Raw genomic sequence first — 22,457 nt, 5'->3', positions numbered from 1 at the left:
GTAACACAGTGTTTAGGTCTTACCTACATTATTACATTATTTACAATTATGATCTCCACATAATATTATAGCTTTTGATTGTTATATTTTCATTTGAATCAGTCTTACTGTACATATGGGTGTTGCATATGTGCCTTTCTGGTTATTATAACTTTTTACTATAAAGTAGGGACATGAATGTCCCTGTGAGGATGTGAGTAAGTGAATCTTTGCGCCATCTGGTGGCATAGGAGAGGTGAATCGATTCTTACGCTTGCAGGAGGAATCTTTAAGCATCCATTGTTTTTTCTGCTGCCTCCAGTTGAAGAAACTATGGTGACCTTGATTTGCTGTGTGAAGTAACTTCTAACCCAAGTTAGTTGCAAGTATCTTGTTTCTTCACTAATGATGAGCCTGAGGAAACAGACATTAGAGATTGTGTTTAATACAAGTAATCTGAAAATAAAGGGGCCTACTCTGTCTATGACCAACTAACATTCAGCAATCTTTGGATATATTTAAGTATCTTTTGTTGTTTTGTTTATAGGTAAATTACATGTACATTCTGACTATGGTGATATAGGGCAGATACCTCTTTCATACATCAGTAAATCTGAAAAGTGAGTACTATCCTCCAGTTATTGGCTTTCCCATATTCGGACTGGCCTAATTCACAACAATCCATTTCATTCATTGGAGACATGGAAAACACTTCCTATGTTTTCATGTATCAGCCTCAACTGTCCAACTCAGTGTTGCCCTTGTCTCTGGTTCCACTTGGAAGAGGCCGGCCTCCAAAGTACTGCCGGCCTCCAAAGTACTGTCTGTACAGGGCACAAGTGGTGATTATGTGTTCGGCAGGCTGCTCAGGCTCGCCACACTCGAATGCTGCGCTGTCTGCCAAGTTCCAAGCCCTACTTCTTCCTAGTAGTTTTTAAAAGCAGCCAACTCCAGTACGCAGGTGAGGTCCCCTGCCGGTGTGGTAGATTGGCTCACAGATGTAGTGGTGGGATAGAACCGAGCAGCTCTGGTGGCACCTTATCGTATAGGTGCGGGGACTTGAGCCTGTTTGAAGGCACTGTCTTGCAGGATATGCCAGTCATGTAGTATCTGGCCTGTCCTTGCTAGGTTGATGGTATGGCCTCTCGTTAGAGGCCGGCTGGGGTAATAATCTGAAGACTCACCTCTTCAGACGCCACCTTAGCCCGTAGCACTTGACCTAGCCTTGATGACTTTCCAGTCTTATGCACTTATAAAATGTAATTTAGATAGCAGCATGTTATTTAGACAGATGCCAGGTTCATTGTTGACCTGGCTGGCATTCTATTTGTATAGTTTCAATGTACAGATAATTATTTTGTATTTTATTTATATATTATATTGTTTAGACTGGTGCTAGACACTACACTGTCTCTATGCATTTGGTGTATGTGTTTACCTTGCTTACTGTAAATTGCTCTGGATTAAGAGCGTCTGCTAAATGCCTAAATTGTAGATTGCAATAGGCTCTATGCAAAGCACCTATTGGAAATAAATTGGGCCTCTTCCTTACTTATATTTTACCAATATACTAATTAAGGCTCTGTTCCGTTTAGTGTAGCACAGTGGTTCTCAAACATTTTAATTTCAAGTACCCCCATAACTGGAACCAGAGTTACACATACGTAAGGGGCCATTTGGAACTCCCTCAAGGAATCATGAGGGTGCCTGGACCACCCTTTGAGACCCACTGGTGTAGCAGAGTGTTTCCAGTGAGCCAACATGCACAATATCAGCACCCTGACTCTGTTTGACCAGAATGGAACAGAGCCTCAATTAGTATAATTGGTAAATGACCTGTGAAGTAGTAATGAAGAGGCCCAGTTTCTTTCCAATGTGGCTGCTGTATAGAGCCTATTCCTGCAAGGACTGGCAGGTAGGACATGGGTGGGCTTCAGGCAGCCATTTATGCTTCGGAGAAAGTTGTTGCTTGCAGCATCAACCTTTTTGACATGTGGGCTCCTACACCTGGTTGAGGCACAGTATTCGACTGGTGTTGATTGAAGGGCAGTGTCCTATCCAGACATATGCAGAGGTACTTTGGTGCTTGTTGGAACTCCAGGTGCTTGTGAACAAACATGTTAAGTTCCTGTTTCGCTTCCCTGTGTTGAGGTGGTAATGAGTTACATTTACTCAGTTGCATTTACTTGAGTCGCTTTTTTGAATAATTGGAACAAATGGAAAACACTGTTGTGTTTTGTTCTATTTCGGTTAGGGTATCTCAAAAACGAAAGCCTTTTTTGAGGACTTGCTTCTAGATTAAAAGGGCACTGGGAAAGCTCATTATTAGACATGTGCTTTCCCAGTGCCCTTTCTGTAAAACCTGTATAAAGCCTACACTTTACAACATTCAGTGTTGGGATAATGACACCATGTTTCCTGTCTTTTCCTGAATTATTTGTATTGAAACATCAACACCACACTGCAATTATTGTTGGCCCTTTATATTATATTAGCAAGGAATCAAATTGCAGCCAGCTTTGACTTTAACTTGGGCAATATTTCCCCAAAAAAAAAAGCTTTTTAGCTATTTTTTTATATGAAGCAAGTGAACCCAGGGGATTGCATTTCTCTATTTCTTACAAATTCACCTGCAATCAGAAGCAGATAGAGTAGCCAAAACTGTACTCAATTACAATTATTGTTACTTTTAAAGTAGTAAAAAGAAGTAAAAGTATAGTCATCCAAATAATTATTGGAATAAGAGAGAAAGTGTATTGGAAAGACTAATAAAGTACTGAGTTACTTCATTTTATTTAAGGTTATTCAATGTAATGTCTAAAATAAGACTACATAGAATAGAATCTATAGAATTATAAGTGCTTGTCGAATAGAATAAAATATTGCTCAAGTCTTTGAGAGAATGAAACAAACAGAACATGCATGTAATAATAAAAAACTGATAGAAATAAAAGTAACAAGCAGAATATAGCCAAACAAAGCATAAATATAATTGAGTAAATTGAAAAGTGTGTAGCATTAAAACTGCTCTTACAAGTACAAGTTATTCAAAAACTTAAACTACTCAAGTAAATGTAAAGTAAATGTAACTCATTATACCCACCTCTGCCTGCAATAGGTTTTACTGAATAAGTGTGTGTAGAGGGAAAAGCGTCCCCATGGCATGGTCTCCTAATTTAAGTTATTTACTGTTCCCTTCACTCTGTTGCTCGACCCGTTCTGCCGTCAGCTCCCACCAGAGGACGCCTAGTTCCTGGCTGTTCCCACATTTGCTAAATAAAATTTACATCAAGGCAGTGCTGGCGTCACAGACTTGATATTTGCCTTCTAACGATAGCACGGGGGGTTGACGGTAAACAACAAGAGAGAACGATATCATGATTTAAACCTTAAACTTACGCCAGAAAAGCGTTTAGGTGGATGCAGCAATAACTGACCGGGGCAATCCGTGGATGTTCCAGCGTTTTGGGGGCGGGGGCGGGGGGGCTTTTGTTCAAGGTAAATGACATAAACGCGGCTTTTCAGCACCAAGTGGAAATGGAGAGCGCCTTATTGCAGTCGCATTAGGGGGACTTGACACGCGAACGGCATCGTTTGCCTTCCTCTCGTCCACTGAGCCTCCTGGCAGGGGCTCGTGGAGAGACTGTCGCGTGTCAGGTAGATCAGATGCCGTTCACAGGAACAACAGCGTTAGATGAATTTGTTTCAGGATTAATTGGTTGACCAAATGGCTTCCAAATATGCGCGCGACTCCGGCAGCGGGAGGATCAGCAGCAACGGCCCCGGTGCTTGTTGTTGGACTGTTGGCGGAGGGATAAACACCGCGGGATGGAGACATGCTGCTGCGGGGACGGTGGCCGTCGGAAGGAAGACGATGTTGGCCAGGTGTTTTCTAACCACTGGGATTCTCCTGCTGCTGATGCAGTGTTCGTTGGCTGCCACTGGTAAGTTATGTGACCAAAGCTATACTGGATTTGTGCTGTTGACCAACCTGTAAGAGCATGGGGTCATCAATATGTCCATACACGGACAAATGTGTCCGTGGCACATTTTTTATTTTGTTTTTACACACCATTATAATGTTCTTATTTTGATCACAAGACAAGACCCAATTACTGAATGTCAGTCTCCATGTTTTCTTCAGAATATGTATGACACTGATTTACTTGTCTATGGCACATTAGGAGTCCACTAGGACAGTGGTTCAAACGTTTTATTTTCAAGGACCCCCGGCCATAACTCAGGGTGTACAAACGTGACCAAGTTACATTTGTACACTCTCAGAGTTACAGACCTGTAATGGTCATTTAGGACTCTATCTCTTTATGTGTTTGTCTACTTTCATTTTGTATATTGATGGCAAAACCTGAATTTTGACAAAAATGTCCACTACAAGCCAGCATGGCGATGACCCCTGTGTAAGAGTTGTGTAAGAGTTGTAATTGGCATTGTGCTCTTGGTCCAAAATATGGACCAATCATCACCAAGTAGCCATTTATCGATCAGTCCCCCAAATGTTTTTGGGGAACACATTGAGAATAGACCCAGGCTGCTAACCTATTGCAAGCTGTACCAACGTTAGCGCATAGACCCTTTGGCTCATCTGTTCATTGTAGGCTGGTGAAATTGACCATGCATGTTGTTTCATTCTTGTAAAGTTGCTTTTTTTTTTTGCTTGGGTGTGTTATTTTGTGGTTAACTGTTTGTATGTTTTTATTGAACTGATGAAAATGTCTGGTCTACTTAGGTTTTGACAGCTTGTTTTAAATTTCTATACGTTATTTATTTTTAATCTTTTTGTGTGATTTTTGTTTTGTTTTGCTCTGTGGGGGGTGGGGACCGAAGCATTGCGCGCGAGGGAACAGAGGCGCATCGCTAATTATTGGCAGTGGACAGTCAACCGCTGGGCAGTGTGGTAAAGGAAACGCTGAGCCTATAGCCTTGGATCAAGACTATCATTATGTATTTTATTGAGTCTGACTTTTACTTTCGTATCTACGATAGTCTTGTTTAGCACCCCCCAGTGCGTCCTGCGTTTTCACCAGTAAAGCCCGTACTTCTCCCTACATGTACAAGAAATACATATAAGGTGCTTAACCGGTTGACCCAAATGTCAACTTGCGTTTCGAAGTCCTTGTGCAATGTATTTGTCCGTATTTTTCAATAAAGAAGTGTTTTTAATCCCGTTTGTGGCCGAACTTCATTTCCCCCTCGTTTACTTCCTGTTTACATTGCATGTAATTCCGACTTTCACCGGATGCGCCCTGTCACTTCCGCCCATTGAGGAATACAGGGAAGTTGAGGGAACAGAATCCCACACAGACGGGATTAAAACACTACTTTCTTGAAAAATACGGACTAATACATTGCACAAAGGCTCCCAAGCGCGAGTTAACATTTGGGGCAACCGCACCTTATATTTGTTTTTTGTACATGTACGGAGAAGTACGGGCTTTACTGGTGAAAACGCAGGACGCACTGGGGAGTGCAGGCCAAGATTATCGTAGATACGAATGCAAAAGTCAGACTCGATAAAATACATTTATGAGAGTCTTGATCCAAGGCTACGCAGCCTACACTGAGCCGTTAACTTACTAACTAAAATGAAATAATGAAACCAAAACCATAGCCAACTCAAACGTATCCATACAGCGCCTAAGGCAACTAAATAAAAGCACCCCAATGCCCAACCATATTAAAAGTTATGAAACTACACTAAACCCATTAAACTTAATCATGCAAACAGTGACCAACCTTAAATAACATTAGCCTAATTAATGAAGCCACACAGAACTCATACCCAAGCTTAAAGGAGCTCTTCACCCATTTTTAACCTTCATAATATAATTTGTCCTCACTAAGGCTCATACAGTATAAGATAGTCCCTGTCTGTTCTGTCTCAGAGCCAGAGGAGGGCCGTGGACAGTTCAGAAACATGCCTACTGGTGACATAATCTATCTGTAACCATTTTTGCTCATTTCAAACTTAAAACAAAAACATTTTTATTAATGGAATTACATGGCTTCTATTTCAGCGTGCTAGCTTTCCAGTAAGAGAAAAGCAGAAGTTTCTATTAGCCTAGAATCCGCATCGATGATGTCATTGGTAGGCAGGTTTCTAAACTGCGCTTAGCCCTCCAGAGACTTGAAGTGAGTAGACAGGAATTATCTGATAATCAGTGTTAATAAGGACCAATTATATGATGGTGAAGTGCTCCTTGAACCACACAATCGGTACATAATATTAACAAAAATAAATGAACGAAACCACAACAAATGCCTACTCTCAACCATACAAACAGTATCTGACATTAAACTAAACTTAATTAAACCACACCAAACCAAATCCATGCTTAAACTTAACCAGCTGTCTTTAGATTTTCCCCGGGCCAATCATAGAAGACAGAGCCTGGGTCTGACAGCTGTATTACCTTTGACATTATGGGAGCAGAGGAAACACTTATTCATTCAAACCCCATGTTGAACCCTGGGATCAACTACCATGGACAGATCCATAAGGAGGACGTCTCATAGTCGCTATAAACAAATAATTAATGATCTCTATATAGCCATGCACAGAACAATAGCAGCAATGGATTAAATGTTTTATTAGCCTAAGAGAGTCCATTTCTGAGTAGTGCCAAAGAGAGCGTGCTGCTTGAATTTACGCACAGGCTTATCATTTACCCAATTGAACCCCAGTTTCCCTATTCTGGTTGAATATTCGCCATAAATAGCAGATCCACAAGCTCTCAACAGGTCGCAATGTGACGCATTTTGATCTGCTTGTAGTTCTGAGTTCATACAGCATCAGAAAAGGCAGCAGATTTAGAGTTTTGAATGTAAAATTTCAAAACCAACGTTGTAAATTAATGCCTTTAGGATTTTCAGCCTTGCTATAGCATTACCTAGCATCAGTGCGGTTATAGAGCCTATAGCAAAGTCTTAACATTCTGAAGATGCAATTACTAAGCAGGCCTGCTACTGTGGGTTTTACTTCTGAGACCTATATCATGTCTTATCTACCCAATGTTGCAATGTGTTAGATATGTTGAAACCAACATTTGCTACAGATCATTGTCAAGATTGTTTGGGCAAAAATTGTCTAAGGAATTACAGGCCTACACATGAATATTGGCCTATTTTAGGGTCCATATGCAGGGTTATTCAGGCATTTTGACAGCAGGTACTGTAAATACAGTTGAAGGTAATAACATTAATTGTGGGTGTGTTTCATTTATAGTAGGCGTTTCTGTGCACCAGAAGGAAATGAACTGTTAATGTTAATACCTTAAAGGACAACTTTGTTTTTTTACAACCAAGGTTTATATTTTAGCTTGTAATTAAAGTAAATAAATGATGAGTGTAATTTTTTTTTCATTTACTGCTTTCTATATTTTTAGCATTTTTTGCAATATTTTTTACAGTGGGCGGGGGCATTCTGTCCGGTGGCTAAATATGCCTTTTTTACACAATAAAAAAGGTCCGGCTGTCTGAGATGGCCAGATGTGAGTTATTGGGGGCTAGAAGAGCTACTGTAAATAATAATAAAGAAAACGCCGGGTTAATGTGTTAAAAAAATACATATTTAGCCACCGGACAGAATGCCCCCGCCCACTGTGAAAACACTGTAAAAAAAGATTGTGAAAATTGCTAAAACTATAGAAAGCAGTAAATTTAAAATTTTTAACACTCATCTTTTATTTACTTTAATTACAATCTAAAACATAAACATTGGTTGTAAAAAAACAAAGTTGTCCTTTAAGCCTTGTTTACCAGTCAAAATGTCTGCTGTGTAAAAGGTCTATTTTGGAGTCTGTTTCAGTTACGCGTATGGATCTTTATAAGAACTAGTTGACTGGTTAATATACTGGCTGGCTGGCTGGATTGATTATCTTGCTGTCTGATTGTAGTGGATGGCTTGACTTGCTGACTGAATATGTCAAATTACAAGTCAGATGATCATTTGGAACAAGGCCCATGTTTGTTAATGCACCATGCTTGTAAAATAGATATATATTTTATGAATTTGAAATATTAATTTCAATGAGGAGCCAAGACATTAGATAAAAAAACATAAATGTATCTTCCCTCCTTCCTGTTAGTCTGACCAAACCATCCACTCATTCTTAATCGTTCTATTTTTAAAAGCAGGCATGTATGACTTGGGGGCATGACTCTTTTTCTTACCTGTTAACACGTGCATCCAGCAATATTCTTTCTTTCTTTCTGTCCTGTCTCCATGCATAACCAAAAAAAAATCTGTGTGTGTGTGCGTGCGTGCGTGCGTGCGTGCGTGTGTGTGTGTGTGTGTGTGTGTGTGTGTGTGTGTGTGTGTGTGTGTGTGTGTGTGTGTAAGCTTGCGCATGTGTGTGTGTGTGAGTAGGTGTTTTCTTTAATAGGTCCACTGAGATAATCATCATCAGTCAATAACTGAGATCTATTGGGCTCTGTTGCCATGGGAACAGATCAGCAGCTAACTATTTTCTCACTGTGTGTGTGTGTGTGTGTGTGTGTGTGTGTGTGTGTGTGTGTGTGTGTGTGTGTGTGTGTGTGTGTGTGTGTGTGTGTGTGTGTGTGTGTGTGTGTGTGTGTGTGTGTGTGTGTGTGTGTGTGTGTGTGTGCTTTAAGTATGTTTGCTTGTGGGCTTGTGGGAACCGCGAGGTTCCCAGTTCGATCCCAGGCTCCCCCAGAGTTGGTGTCGAAGTGTCCTTGGGCAACCCTACATTGCCTCCAATGAGTCGGTCGGCGCTAGCTTGCCACCATTGCTGTGTGAATGTGGGAAGTGAGGAACCATTCATACACCACCCAATGTATGAATGAATGAACCACTGTGGGGCGCTTTTTAGTACTTGGGTAGAAAAGCGCTATAAAAATGCAATTTATCATTATTATTACCTTGCTGTTACCTTGAAGTTCTTCTTAGACAGATAGTGTGCATGTTTGTGGAGTGTGAACTGAACTGAACTTTTGCCATCACCTTCTATAGACTCATTGTTTTGATCCATTCTATCCATTGTTTTTGATCCATTCTATCCATTGTTGTGATCCATTCTATCCATTGTTTTTGATCCATTCTATCCGTTGTTTTGATCCATTCTATCCATTGTTTTGATCCACTCTATATATCCATTGTTTTGCTTAGCCTATACTGCCCCAGTGGGGCTATGTGCACCAGCAAAATGATAGAAAGGTTATAGTGCAAGAAACCTTTCCCTGTACTGCTACAGTGCAAGCAAGATAGGTAGTCATTTCAGCAGGCTACTGTTAAATAGATCAAAATCATATCAAATTTGATTAGATTGGCCACAAAGTGCTTCACAGAGAAGAACAACTCAGTGGAGCGCAAATCTCCGCCCGGAGCCACACCCCAATTATAATATTGTCACTGTCGGGCGGAAACCTCTTATGTCCATATTTTAACTGTTTGTGTTTTTTCCTAAGTTAATGCCCTACTTGATCATACTACAGTGTCACACAAAAGTATCAAAAGCAGATCCGCAAGCTCGAAACGTGGTGGAAAGCGACGTGTTTTGAGCTTGCAGATCTGCTACTTTTGCTACCTTTGAATTTGAATCCTGAAAAGTAACTGTTTTGGACATGTGAGGTTTCCACCCGACAGAGACGATACTGTATGTACACTGTCTGACGCAGTAACTTCAAACTGTGTGTTTAGTGCACGTCAGTGCATGCTCTTGTAGCTGTGTCGGGGTATGTGGTCAAATTTAGTGTGTTGGTGTCCTGTGCGTGTGACCATGCACATGAACGCAGCCACTCTTTGTTTGTCTCTCTGTCTGTGTTTGGTGCGTGTGCATGCATAGGTGCGTGCTGTGGAGTGTGTCGAATAAACGATCCGAAAATGCGTCGCCAAATATTTCATATACCGTATATCATAATTCAACAGTTTGATGCTTTCATTTGCGGTGAAAGATAATTACATCACTTTAATGACGCAAACAGTTAGAATGAATGCAAATCAATAGCACAAAATAAATGCTACCAGTGTGAAAGGCCCCCACCTGTTTATGCAATACCGTTGTACTTAAACTTGTTGTCAGAGTACCCTTTGTACCAGTTGTCAGAGTACCCGGGGCGGTACCCACTGCCATATCGATCGACTAAATATATAGATACGAGGATCCATGATGTTGTCATGGCATAAATGGGAGTCAGTCAGTTCCGCAGACAGACAGACGGATACATATAAAATAATGGAGTTCCATTGTGCACGCTATCACTTAGTTATCAAAATGTAATAAACATATATTTAGTTATCATTCATGCGATCCTGTCTAATAGTTATACTGTAGTTAGTAATGTATGTTTACATGAGACAAGTCCAGAGACATGTCTTATACAGTGAAAAAAATGTATATGCTAATTTGCACGTGACAAAGTATAAATCAGGCTAATGACCAGAGAGGACAGCAAGGGAAAGCATGGAGGCCTAGTGGCTGATATTACTTTTGCTGATCATCATTCATCAACCCTCATCAATCAAACATGATCAATTATTCTGATTTAGTTCAGTATACAGCCATTTAATGCCAATCTGAATTATTTTTGTGCAAGCTTTTGTACATGGCAGTTGGCTGGGGAACATAGCTCAAATAGTCCTATACTCTCACAATGTTTGTTTTTAGTCAATTGATTGAAGAAGCTTTCCTCCCTATTTTATTCATTCAGTTCAGTCAAACAGTAGGGATCTGAGTGATGGAAACAGCTTTAGTCTGGTACTCTACAAACAAGGTTTGGTGTGTAAATAACCCAGGCCAGTCGGGGGTTACTATTTCAAAAGAAGACCCATGATCATGACATTGTAAATGTTCATGTTCAGAGATTTCAGACACTTAGAGAGAGAGATAGAGAGAGAGGAGTGAGGTGTCATATGGTGAAAATAGTCAATTTTTTAGATTTTATTTTGTGTGCGTGCGCAAAACACACTTTTTGCTACTACTTATACAGATTATGTCCTAAACTCATGCAAATTGGTACACCATGTAGTGATGTGATCAAGATCTGTCAGACTTTATTTCAGATTTCATACAATTGGATTTCAAAATGTGCGGAAGGGGACAGTTTAGCACAAAATGCCACAAATCATGAATGCAGTGTCCGATTGCTGTGCAACTTTGCAAGCACACTCCCAGTATAGCCCAAGGAGGATCAGGCACACAAATTGGCTTCATGGTGGAGCTATAACAGGTCACAACACAGCCCTGGGTAGGCAGCCTGGCCTGGCAGGGATCTGTGCTCAGATGATGGGGGTTGAAACAAGCTATCACTCAAGTGTAGAGCCTTGCTGGTGCTAAATGTATGTAAATGTGATTTCAACCAGGGGAGACTAATATTACAGCTCTCTGCCAAAGTGAAGACTGGTATTGGTCTGTTATGTTTTGGGGTGCAACTAATCAATTTAATCGATTATAAAAAATAATCAATATTTGTATTTTTATTTTTTTATCAATCAGTAAGAGATCCCTATTTTAGGCATGTCATTATAGGTGAAAAGTTTTGTTTCAAAACTAGTGAAAATAGCCATTCTACAAGCTCACAACATATCGAATCATGAGCTTGTAGATCTGCTATTTTCACTATGTTTGCACGTGTAATATTGTGTCAGCTTTTTCTCTTTTCCCAAATTTAAGCTGTTTATTAGCATTTTTGTCGCTCACTCAATCAATTGGAAAAGGTAGAAGTGACTCAAGAGAGGCCAGAAAGAGCAGATTAACGCATGGGCTCACAGGGCTTCAGCCTGGGGCCCGAAGCTTGGGGAGCCCAGGAACAAAACCCCTGGTGCTGCCAGTCAACTATGCTTTCTTTTAACAATTTTTTCCCCCATGCCGTGCCTGCCTCGTGCCTCGGCAGCCCCGCTGGTCTGTGTCAAGGTATTGGATTATACAGGTTCATAGACCGATCATTTTGTATGGAATAACAAATGCCCTAGGCTTTGCTTGAAAAGGTTACAGTGGCCGGTGGATCGGGGGGTTTGGGAATCCCAAATATTTTGCTTTAACATTATGCTTTCAGCCTAAGACATCTTGCTCACTGGTCTCTCTACTTTTGGTATATTTTACCACTGCTCAACTACCTGAGGCTATTAGTAACCATCCCATTTTTCTCCATTTACGTTTGGTGTGGAAGAAAATGTCCCTCTTTTTTATTTATTTATTTATACCTCAACACCTTTCTTCCAGTATTTGGCTCCTTATTGATAAAAAAAAACATTAATTTGGAATCTATGGGTAGAAAAGGTTAATCTGGCTCTGAAGGATCTGTATGAGGGAGACACAGTTAAAAGCTTCACAGAATTTAAAATATGATCTTCCACGTAATCACTTCTGGAAGTATCTTATCTTCTACTACTGACAAATTTAAGACCTCACCCCAATATGCCAACAGAGTTTGACCTCCTGAAAATAGTGTCAACTATATTTGGAACTGGACATGAGGCATCAAAATATTATTCAATGATGATAGCACACCAAGGTCAGCCCTCAAGTCTAAAGAGGATTTGGAAGGTTGACTTAAATCAGTCCTTTACTGCCAGTGAATGGAAAATGATTCTACGAAGATGTCCCGTGAATTTAGAACCAGATTAGTTCAATTTGAAATAATTAATAGTGTCTATTGGACTCCGACAAGATTGTTCAGGGCTACGCTCAGAGATAGGCCGGTTTGCTGGAGGTGTGGGGAGGACCCCGGTACACTTATTCATGTGTTGTGGCAATGCAATAGAGTACAGACTCTATTCCTTATACGCCTGGTCTGTTTATTCTGGGTGATCCATCGCCACGAAAACTCCCTGCGCCTCTGGCGGACTGGATTCATACAGCACTTATGGTGGGCAGGAAGATCATTGTTAAAGAATGGAAGTCTGAGGATTTTCCTCCAGCACATGTATGGTTCTCTCAGCTTGGAACTGTGGCTGCTTTAGAGAAGTTATCTTTTAGGATGAATAACCAGTTGGACAAATATGATTTGAAGTGGAATGTGTATCTTCATGTAGTAGGCCCTTGATGTTATCTATAATAAGGTAATGCCCTATTGATTGTTTGCAGTTATTTTTTATATACATAATATGATACAGTAGATGATGCTGCATCTGATACTGCTGCAGTATCAGATGCTGTTAAAGTTGATCATAAAAAAAAGAAACGGGTTCACAGACCGACATCTTAACCAATCAGAGAGCTCTAGAATAAGCAGCCGTGACGTCAAATGAAAAAGCCAGTTGGTTGAGACTTGAGTTAACTTGTTTACATATTGAACTCGTTCCAAGTTCATATAAGCTGTATGTATCGGCCAGCAGTTTATTTATTATGCCAGTCTGCTCATGCGTCTGCAGCTAAAGCTGTACATGCATTAATTATCACAACATACTGACACTCCACGGATCTGGAGGACAATTCACAAGGCAATGAGGCTTCAGCGCTCTGTGACATAATGGCGCGTTAGGAGGAGGCAGCTGTGTGCATTTTGATGCTGTGTTCTAAAGCAGTTTAAAAATGTAAGTGTGCATCTACAAGAAGTTGCTCTTTATAGTCTACTCATTCAAAAAGGATGACAGAATCATTCTAAATCACAAGATCAATAAATTATCATAGCTGTTTCCATTATGTTTTTTACTTAAATCAGTCCCAGTAGCCAATTTTAATGTAGGATATGAAAATTGTCCAATATGCACAATACAAAAATGTTCCAAGCAGAAACTGATTCTACGTCCAAAATTACCTTACGATCAACTGAGAAAAGTTTGGTACATCCGTTTATGAAAATGTTGTTTTTGCCCTGTAGTAGCTTGCTGGACCTTGGCTTGCGGCTACACGCACGCACGCACGCGCGCACGCGCGCACGCACACACGCACGCACACACAATGCCAGAGAGAATGTCAGCAGAGAGAGAAAGGGCTGGCTCAATGGTGCAAAGTTATAAAGGAATTTGATTTAAATGCATAGCAAGCAGCAGACCCTGCAGCTGGCCTACAGCAGCCTGTGTTGTTCACAAACGTGTGTGTAGTCAATGAAGCACAGAAGCTTTGATTACAAAACAGTCTAATCAATTGTGTTGGCAAATTCAAGTATTAGCATTTCTGAAGTCACGGTTGTGGTCTCAAGTCTGCGCATAGATTGGATGTGTGCACCCCCAGGTATGGTATAGACTACTGCCTCTAAATGGAGATATTTGTTTAATAAGCCTTTAATACTTGACTAGTTTATAGGGCTGACATATACTGTTACAGGGCTGCTATTTTCACATTTTCTTTCAAAAATGCTACTTTTGAAAAGTTTGATATTTTGTACCGGCTCATCCTAACAGTATTATATTGCATCTTACGAGGTATTCTGTCCCTTTCAGGGGGATAAAGGGGGGGGGGGGTACAATGCATGATGGGTGGTGGTGGTGAAGCACAGCAGACTGGGTTTTGGTAAGAATCGATCCAAGGCCAAAGAGACTACATGTGGTCCCAGAGGTAGGAGTCCTGAGTACTGCATCATCTCCGGGTACGATTTCAGCATCATAAGAGCAATGGCTTGTTTTACACTGCTCTGCTTGGCTGTGCCTTGCGCAGTACTTCTCGGAGGTTGATTATGCACTGCTGGAGTTCTTTACACAAAGAAAAAACACTGAAAAGAAGTGATGGAAGGCTGCTTTTTCATGTTCAACAAAGCGCTTTCAAGGCAGCAGGGATGGTTTATATTGCCTGCATGAGTAGCAAAGATTGACTGCAGGGACACAAATATCACATGATTTGCAATATATTGGACTGAAGGGAAAAGGATGACATAAAATGTGGTTATTTTCTGCCATTTCCTTGTTGCCCTATGCTACTTTTATGGGATTAGATAGAGCTCAAAGACGACTGTTGCAAAACGTAGTGTGGGGTTTTAATTGTCAAGATCAGAAGGGTTTTGCAACTGTGTTGTTGTTTCCAAAAACCCTGCTTCCTGACCATATTGTTTTTGTCGCCATGGGAGATTAGTTGGTGAAAAAAAAGCCCATTTACAGACTCTGTCATGCAGTGCAGATGAGCATGCCATCTTTTACATACTGTGTGACGTGGAACCATTGATTGTGTCCTTACCTGTGGTAACACAGTACAGCTTCTCTTCCTTTCATACACACTTCTGGGCAGCACTCTGCAGATCTAAAAGCTCACAACGCTTTTAGATCTGCTATTCATGGTGTGCAACACCTGTGCACAACTCAGTCTTAACATTAACCGGGCAGAATCCCAGGTGTATCATTCTTCAGTAAGCATTTGGACACTAGAGTAATTATAGGGGGAACCTAACCTTCAATAAGGCTCTGAGTTGACATTGTGCCATGAACCCAGCTAATTGGACTGTCTGCCTTTCCAAGCCAAATATTTCTTAGAGAGCGCCTTAACATTCTCTCTCTAGTCTCTGTTTGTCTGTCTGTCTGTCTTTCACACACGCATGCATGCACGCATGCATGCACGCACGCACGCACATACGCATGCACGCTCACTTACACACACCACTGCTGTCAACTTCATTAGAGTAACATATCCTCTCAGTCTCTGATGTGAAATTAATAATGTAGTTCTGGTGAGTGTGTGTGTGTTTGAGAGAGAGAGAGACGAACGCACGCACGCACGCACGCACGCACGCACGCACGCACGCATACACAACTTCTGATGTATAGCTATACATTTTATGTATTTCCCTAGCTTGTATATTAAATACATTATGCAAGGCAGGCCCTCTTACAAATCATGTGGGTAGGCAGAATCTCTTTTCGGTAATTTGATTTTATAATCCCAATTAGCCACAGCTCTTACTTTTTCCATCTTTGGGGAATTGTAAGAGGATGCATGTATCCTCTCCAGTTTGATCACATAGCCTACTGTAATGTGTACGTAAGGTTAATTATTTTCGACAGTCACGTGTGAAAAGCACTTTGATGTGCAAAGTGTCTGCACATGTGAGCACTTCTCCTGTTATAAGTCTGTTCATGTGTGCAAAGGATACACAGCCTATTTAGTGTCATGTAATGTGTGTGTGTGTGTGTGTGTGTGTGTGTGTGTGTGTGTGTGTGTGTGTGTGTGTGTGTGTGCGTGTGCGTGTGGGTGCGCGTGTGCGCGCACGTGTGTGTGGGTGCGCGTGTTTAAAGCACACACAACACTTCCTATTCTATGTCATGTAATGCAGGCAAGGTGGTGCAGTTGAATTACAGCGTGTGCTGATGTAAGAAATTCTGTTCTGAGGGAATGAGAGAGAGAAGCTAAGATATGTCTGTTCCCTTTATAAAACATACACACGCATGCAAGCACACACACGCACATTATTATTATTTATTCATGATTTATGCCAAATTAGATTCTTTGCTGCTACTATGGAGTCTTTTACAAATGTGTTTTGCCAGTTGTTTTTGAGATGTGTTGTATGGGACCAAAGTGGTGGATGGCTTGACAGACAGACATCGTCATTCTTAGGGCTCTGCTGCTAAAATATTATGTCAGAGGAAACTGTGACATTCATTCAAATACAACATTTGCGTCATCATCTTCATCAAAATCCTTATAATCACCACCATCACCATCATCAGTACTGTCACCAACTGTGCTCATTCAGGATAAAATGATGGCATTTTGCTCTTGTAACCTTTCATCCAGTCTCGTTCATGTCTCTTAACAGCCTCAAAGAACAGAGGTCAGCCCCCTGGCATTGATTTTCTCAGCAAAGAGATTCTGGAATATAAGGTTTCAAATTGTTCCACACATTGAATGGTTCTAAAATGCTTCTTGTCCTTTCGAAGTGTCACATAGCTTTCTAATGTTCATTAATTTTTTTTAAGGTTTCAGCCCGATCTGAACCCCATTGACTTCCATTCTAAAATTTAAGTTAGATATTTCTAAACGTATAAAACAGATGTGTAAAAAAACTTTTAAAAAATGTAGGCACTAAGTTAGCCAACTGACGGTGTGCACAAGAAATGTGTTATTACAGTCCAACAGTTCACTAGATTAGCTTGGGACACGCAGACAGACGGACACAGAGCGGCCCTGTTAGACGGCTATAGCCTCCTGCAGAGCCAGCCACGCTGTAAAAAAGCCACAGTGGATGAAATGAAAAGTATATATATTCTTTTGTCTAGATATGAATCCCCATATTAGGAGGTTATCTTGACACCCGCATAGACATGACGGACCAACAGACTTGGCAGCAGGGATTTCGACTATAACATCTGAGAGAGAGAGAGAGAGAGGGAGAGGGGTGGGGGGAGAGAGAATGAAAATTTAATCAGCCCCTGCTTCTTTAAGGTTGACTGGAAGTGAGAGGGATTTATGCCTGCTTGGCTCTCTATCCTTCAACTCATGATGTATTACTGCAGCTGCTCACCTCCCCTCCTCTCTTACACCTGTGTTTTTGTTCATGTGTGTGTATTAAGCCTGTCACAATTATTACTTAATCACCAGATCGCAATTATTTGAGATTATCGCAATTATTTTGCATAAACGTCAGAAACGTTTCCATTCATCTGTTGAAAAATAGCAAAAATAGCCAATCTACAAGGTCACAACGCGTCGCATCATGACGTGTTGTGAGCTTGTAGATCAACTATTTCTGCAATGAACTTTTAAATTAAATTATTAAATATGTGGCCTGTTTTGAATACAAGTCATCAGTTGTATTCAATTATATGTTCCAATGCCAAAAACACAATTAAATCGTTAATCTCAATTAGCCTATTTATACTACAATTAATCGTCAACTAAAATGTCATGACATGACAGCCGCGACGGGTTTTTGTCTACTGTATGTGTCTTTCCACATTGGAAACATGCAATTTTGGACATCCTCAGGGCAGCATGTTCTCTCTCTCTTTACAGCTTTAAATGAACACTGACAGTGAATATAGTCTTTTGACATTTCCATGATATTTGTTTGTGTGTGTGTTTATCCATGCATGTAACGTTAAGCATTTAAACAGCTTATCCCAAACTTGACATTAATCAGTCAATGTGCTGTTATCTTGAGTATTCTGTGCAGACACACTCGGCGGGACTTTGCTAAATCTCATTGCTTAAGGAACTACTGTATGATGTTTGGATGAAAGAAAAATATATGTTGTACTAAAATAGAGGAAACCTTGTATTGGACATACAAGCCGTTGCTTTTCAGGAAATGGAAAAAAGAGCCTGTGTTCCAATGGACCCAATGTAGTTTAGCCACAAGTTCTTGCTAATACTTTTCATTGGTTAAAATATTTAAATATTTATAAAACTCACAGACAGATGTAACCACCTGGCAAGTGGCAGCGGTGGCCTAGTGGTTAGAGGGGCGGCCTTGATACCGGAAGGTCCCTAGTTCGATTCCCCAATTCATCACATCAATCATGAATCACCGCTGAATAGCCCTTGAGCAAGGCTTCCATGCAGGGTCCGGCTGGAAACAAGCTTCGTGCTTAGTCCGACACCCTGGGTAAACAACAAACTTTGCTTGCTTTGCAATGTCATTGTAGGCACACAAAAAAAAGCGTTGTGAGCTTGTAGATCGGCTATTTTCACTACGTTTGCGTGACACTGGCATTAGGACAAAGAATAAAATAGGGCATTCGTTTATGAAAAAAAAAAAAACACACTAAAAGATGAAATTTGGAGAGAGGCGTTCAGCCCGATAGCGACGATATCCATTCACAGCAGACTTCTCTTCATTACATTTGTCCACTGAACCAATATTGCGCTCCATTGTACAAGTAAAAAACAAGTATGCTGTCTGAGGACGGTCATCATTTGCTTCTCTGCAAGTCACCCTCTATCCTTTTGACCTCCCCTCCACACCCTGCTGTCTGTTTACCAAACAAAAGAAAATAAATCTACATAAAATATGCACTACTGTGTGTGTATTGTAATCACATATTGTAGCTGTCGGGCGGAAACCCTTATGTCCAAAACCGGTACTTTTCAGGAAATGGAAAAAATAATCTTTATGATTACAGATTTACAGATTACAGATTTAACCACTGGCGTCCCAATTTTGTGCAAAGATAAAGCTTGTAGATTAGCTGTCATATGAAGAACTATAGAATAGTGTATTCATTCATGAAAAAACTAAACCCAGTTTAAAAGTTAGGAAATGCTATTTGCCCACACACTGTACAGCCTACTTAGGCTACCTAGGATTCTGAGCGTGTGTGAAAGAGGTGTCTATGAACTTAGTGTTGATCTACAGAATTAGCAAGGGTTGAGTTTACTGTTAAGGTAAGAGCAGCTATGAATACAGGGCCTGGAATTAAACACTGCAGAAACTTATGAATTCAGAGATATGGAAGCCGTATTAAATCGTTACGTTACTGTATGTACTTTTCCATTCTCAACTTCGTTTTGTGAAAAGTGCCATCGCTGCATTGTACTTAGTGATGACATTTCTTCATTCCTGGAGTAAAATTGGGAAAACTGCCATTGCATTACAATGCAGTCGTACATTTTCTAAGTTTTATTTAATTTGCATGTAGTATTCTCAACTTGTGCCCACAGTGAAATTATGTGTGCATGCATATGTGTGCATGTTTGTGGGGAGAATGCTTACTTTTCTTCTAACTGTAAATGAGAAACTACATGTCACATGCATTCATCATCATTGTCATGACATCTTCAACTTCTTTCACATCATCAGCATCACGACTGCTGCTGGGTATAGGCAGTGATTAGCAGCATTAAAGGACAATACCGCCATCAATACATGCCATTATCTATTCGGAGCTTCGGTCATGTATCTTACTGTACATACAGTAAACAGACAATTTTCCCGTTAATTGCTTTATTTTTAGATGTCATGTCAGTTTTTAAAACATTATCGCACTTACCTGAATAATATAGTTAATGTTGGCAAAATACAATTGTACAGTTAAACATATAATATATAATATAATTAAACATAATAATAATAATAATAATAATAGTGTGTTGGATTACCTTCAGCATCTAAAGGAACTTTCCAGTCTTTACAAGTTGATTTTTATATCGTACTGAGAATCCAGTGGCTTCCTTGAAATTGAAAGAAACCACAGTATGCTTTGGTAAATGGTCAGCAGTAATGTCATGTATACCGTGAGTCATATTCAAAGGGCTAAACATGGCAGACCATCAGTATGATCCTTTAAAACATAATTGGAGTAGAATGATTGATTGAGTTACAAAAGAAACAGGATAAAAGAGAGAGGCAGAGAGAGAGAAAGGGATGGCAGCTTTGTGGTCATAATAACTACCCATAATCTGATTAATGCATGATTGCCACAGTCGGTAATGAAATGGTGCTCTGCGCTAACACCATATGCAGCGGCTTATGAAACGCTGCATGCACACGTACACGTAAAGCATGCACAAACGGTACATGAGCACGCACAAGCATGTTTATGGACTGCACTCATCCACCTGCACACAGACTCACACTATGGCACATGTACTTACACGTCCACGGCGGCTATAGCCACTGCAGGGGACACATAAAGTGCAAAGACACATGTACTGCTTAGGGCCAATGAAATTCACTCCGCCTAGTCATTGGCTGAGCACAGTCACATGGGACATTCCTGCTGCAGTTTTGTTATTTGTTGCACTAGAAATCAATAGATGCATGCCATGACTCCAAGTCTTGTCAGTTGAAGTGCTAACCCTATTTCATATGAGACTGCATATGCTTTAAAGCGCGTGTTGTGTGATACTGTATGCACTATGCACTGTATGTGCGTCATTTTGAGTTCATTATGTGTTTCTGTTTGAAGGGCCTTGAGTCAATATAAAGCTAGAGCTTCTCTCCAGTGTGTTAAAGCGTGTGTTGTGTTATGCTGTATGTACTGTATGTGTGTGATCTTGAGTTCATTATGTGTTTCTGTTTGAGGGGTCAATATTAGGGCCTTGAGTCGCGTGTGTGCGTGCGTGCGTGTGTGTGTGTGTCCGCGTGTGTGCGCATGTGTCACACTGCAGAGACTTGCCCTCTTTTCTGACAACCCTCAGATGAAGTGCTTGTGACAGCCATTTGAGATAACAACTGTAAAACACTGAAAAAATGGCTCAAGTGTGAGTCTGTGTGTCGCCTGCTATGTCTTATTGTTCATGGCTTGCATGGCAAAGAGAGCATGCATAATTAAACTGACTAGGTTGTGTAATTAAAGGATATGGCTGGTGTTTCTTTTTTTTCACATTGAATGTGGAAAAAAATACATTTTGGTTTGGTCCACTGACATAATCCATCATCATCAAAATGTTGTTGTGTCCCTGTAACTGCATGCTATGGCAAATTTCACAATATCAAGTATGCAGAGTGATAGTAGTCTAACAGTTGTGTTAACATATCCATTTGTAATTTGTACTGAGAGTGTACAAATGTACTAATGTGCATACATTTTCAGAGTTAAATAAACCCTAAGGATTTTACAGTGTACTGTAGATTACTTCATTAATGGAGCCAAGTGTGGAAAAAAACACTGGTATTATCCCTATAGGTTTATTTCTCCGTTATATCAAGAATCGGGTCTTACAATAGCAGGCGTTATGCACAAAGAATGAGTCCCTGAGGATTACAGGTTGGAGACATTACAAATCAGCAAAAAAATATCCTGACAATTGCTCCCAGCATGTGCTAAAGGGAAGGGAAGTTTCAAGTAAGCCTTTATCATTGAATTATGTCCTACTTCTTCAGATATACCCTGAATATGCATTGTTTGTTGAATTCAATTTATTTGAATGCAGCTGTTCCTTTGAAGCATGTTTACCCGGAATCCTAGTTCCTTTGAAGCACTAAATTATTCTTTGCACTCTCTGCTACTTACGTGTAAGTGACCATTTTGTTGTTTGTTCACTCTTGTTCATGCCATTTTACTCTGATCTCGTACTTTACTTACTTACAAATTTAAAGCACTCAAATTCATTTTGTACAGAACTAATAACCAAAACAAATGTAACCACGCATTAGAGTTATGTTTGTTAGAGGCATGTTTTCCTGACTTCTTGCTTTCCAAAATGAAGATTCATTTAATTTCAAAGTTTTTACAGTGTTCTGCTGTTTTTACATCCTGTAGGCGTGAGTGTGAGTTCTACAGCCCATGCTTAGTCGAAGAACATAACGCCCACGGTTGTCCTCAACTTGAGCGGTTAGTTAACTGGAGTCTGTCCAAACTGTCATTTGCATTTCAATGCGATCTTAGAACAAACATTTTTCCTCAGCGTATATGCTTTGTAATTTTAGAAAGTCCACTGGGAGCTAATCACAAGCCCCATCATCAGTCTGGATTTTTCTGCTTAGTATTCATGCCCTTATACTGAACTGGGAAAATAGAATTCAGGGCTCAGTGTACCTAGCTTAAACAGAACAGTAATGAGGTATTTCACCCCTGAAACCTTTTCCCCCCCTGAAAGTTTCACTTGTAAAAACTTGCACTATTGAAATGTCATTTACTGATCCCCTGAGGTTTGCTTTAAAACTGTTCTCTCTCCATCTACCTCTCTATC

General features: G+C 40.3%; 1 protein-coding gene across 1 annotated transcript in view; it reads left to right on the top strand.

The window, feature by feature from the left end:
* The first annotated feature begins 3,874 nt into the window (after nt 1–3,874).
* kiaa1549la (KIAA1549-like a) overlaps nt 3,875–22,457 on the top strand; it is a 90,895-nt gene continuing 72,312 nt past the window's right edge. The window contains exon 1 of the mRNA XM_084059508.1: nt 3,875–3,923. Coding sequence (XP_083915634.1) covers nt 3,899–3,923 — 25 coding nt within the window. The 5' untranslated portion in view covers nt 3,875–3,898. The remainder of the gene's footprint in view (nt 3,924–22,457) is intronic.

Source organism: Gymnoscopelus microlampas (genome assembly GCF_963454915.1).
Source record: "Gymnoscopelus microlampas genome assembly, chromosome: 6".
Taxonomy (NCBI): domain Eukaryota; kingdom Metazoa; phylum Chordata; class Actinopteri; order Myctophiformes; family Myctophidae; genus Gymnoscopelus; species Gymnoscopelus microlampas.
Note: the sequence above shows the minus strand (reverse complement) of the source record. Positions and strands in the feature narration are given on the sequence as shown.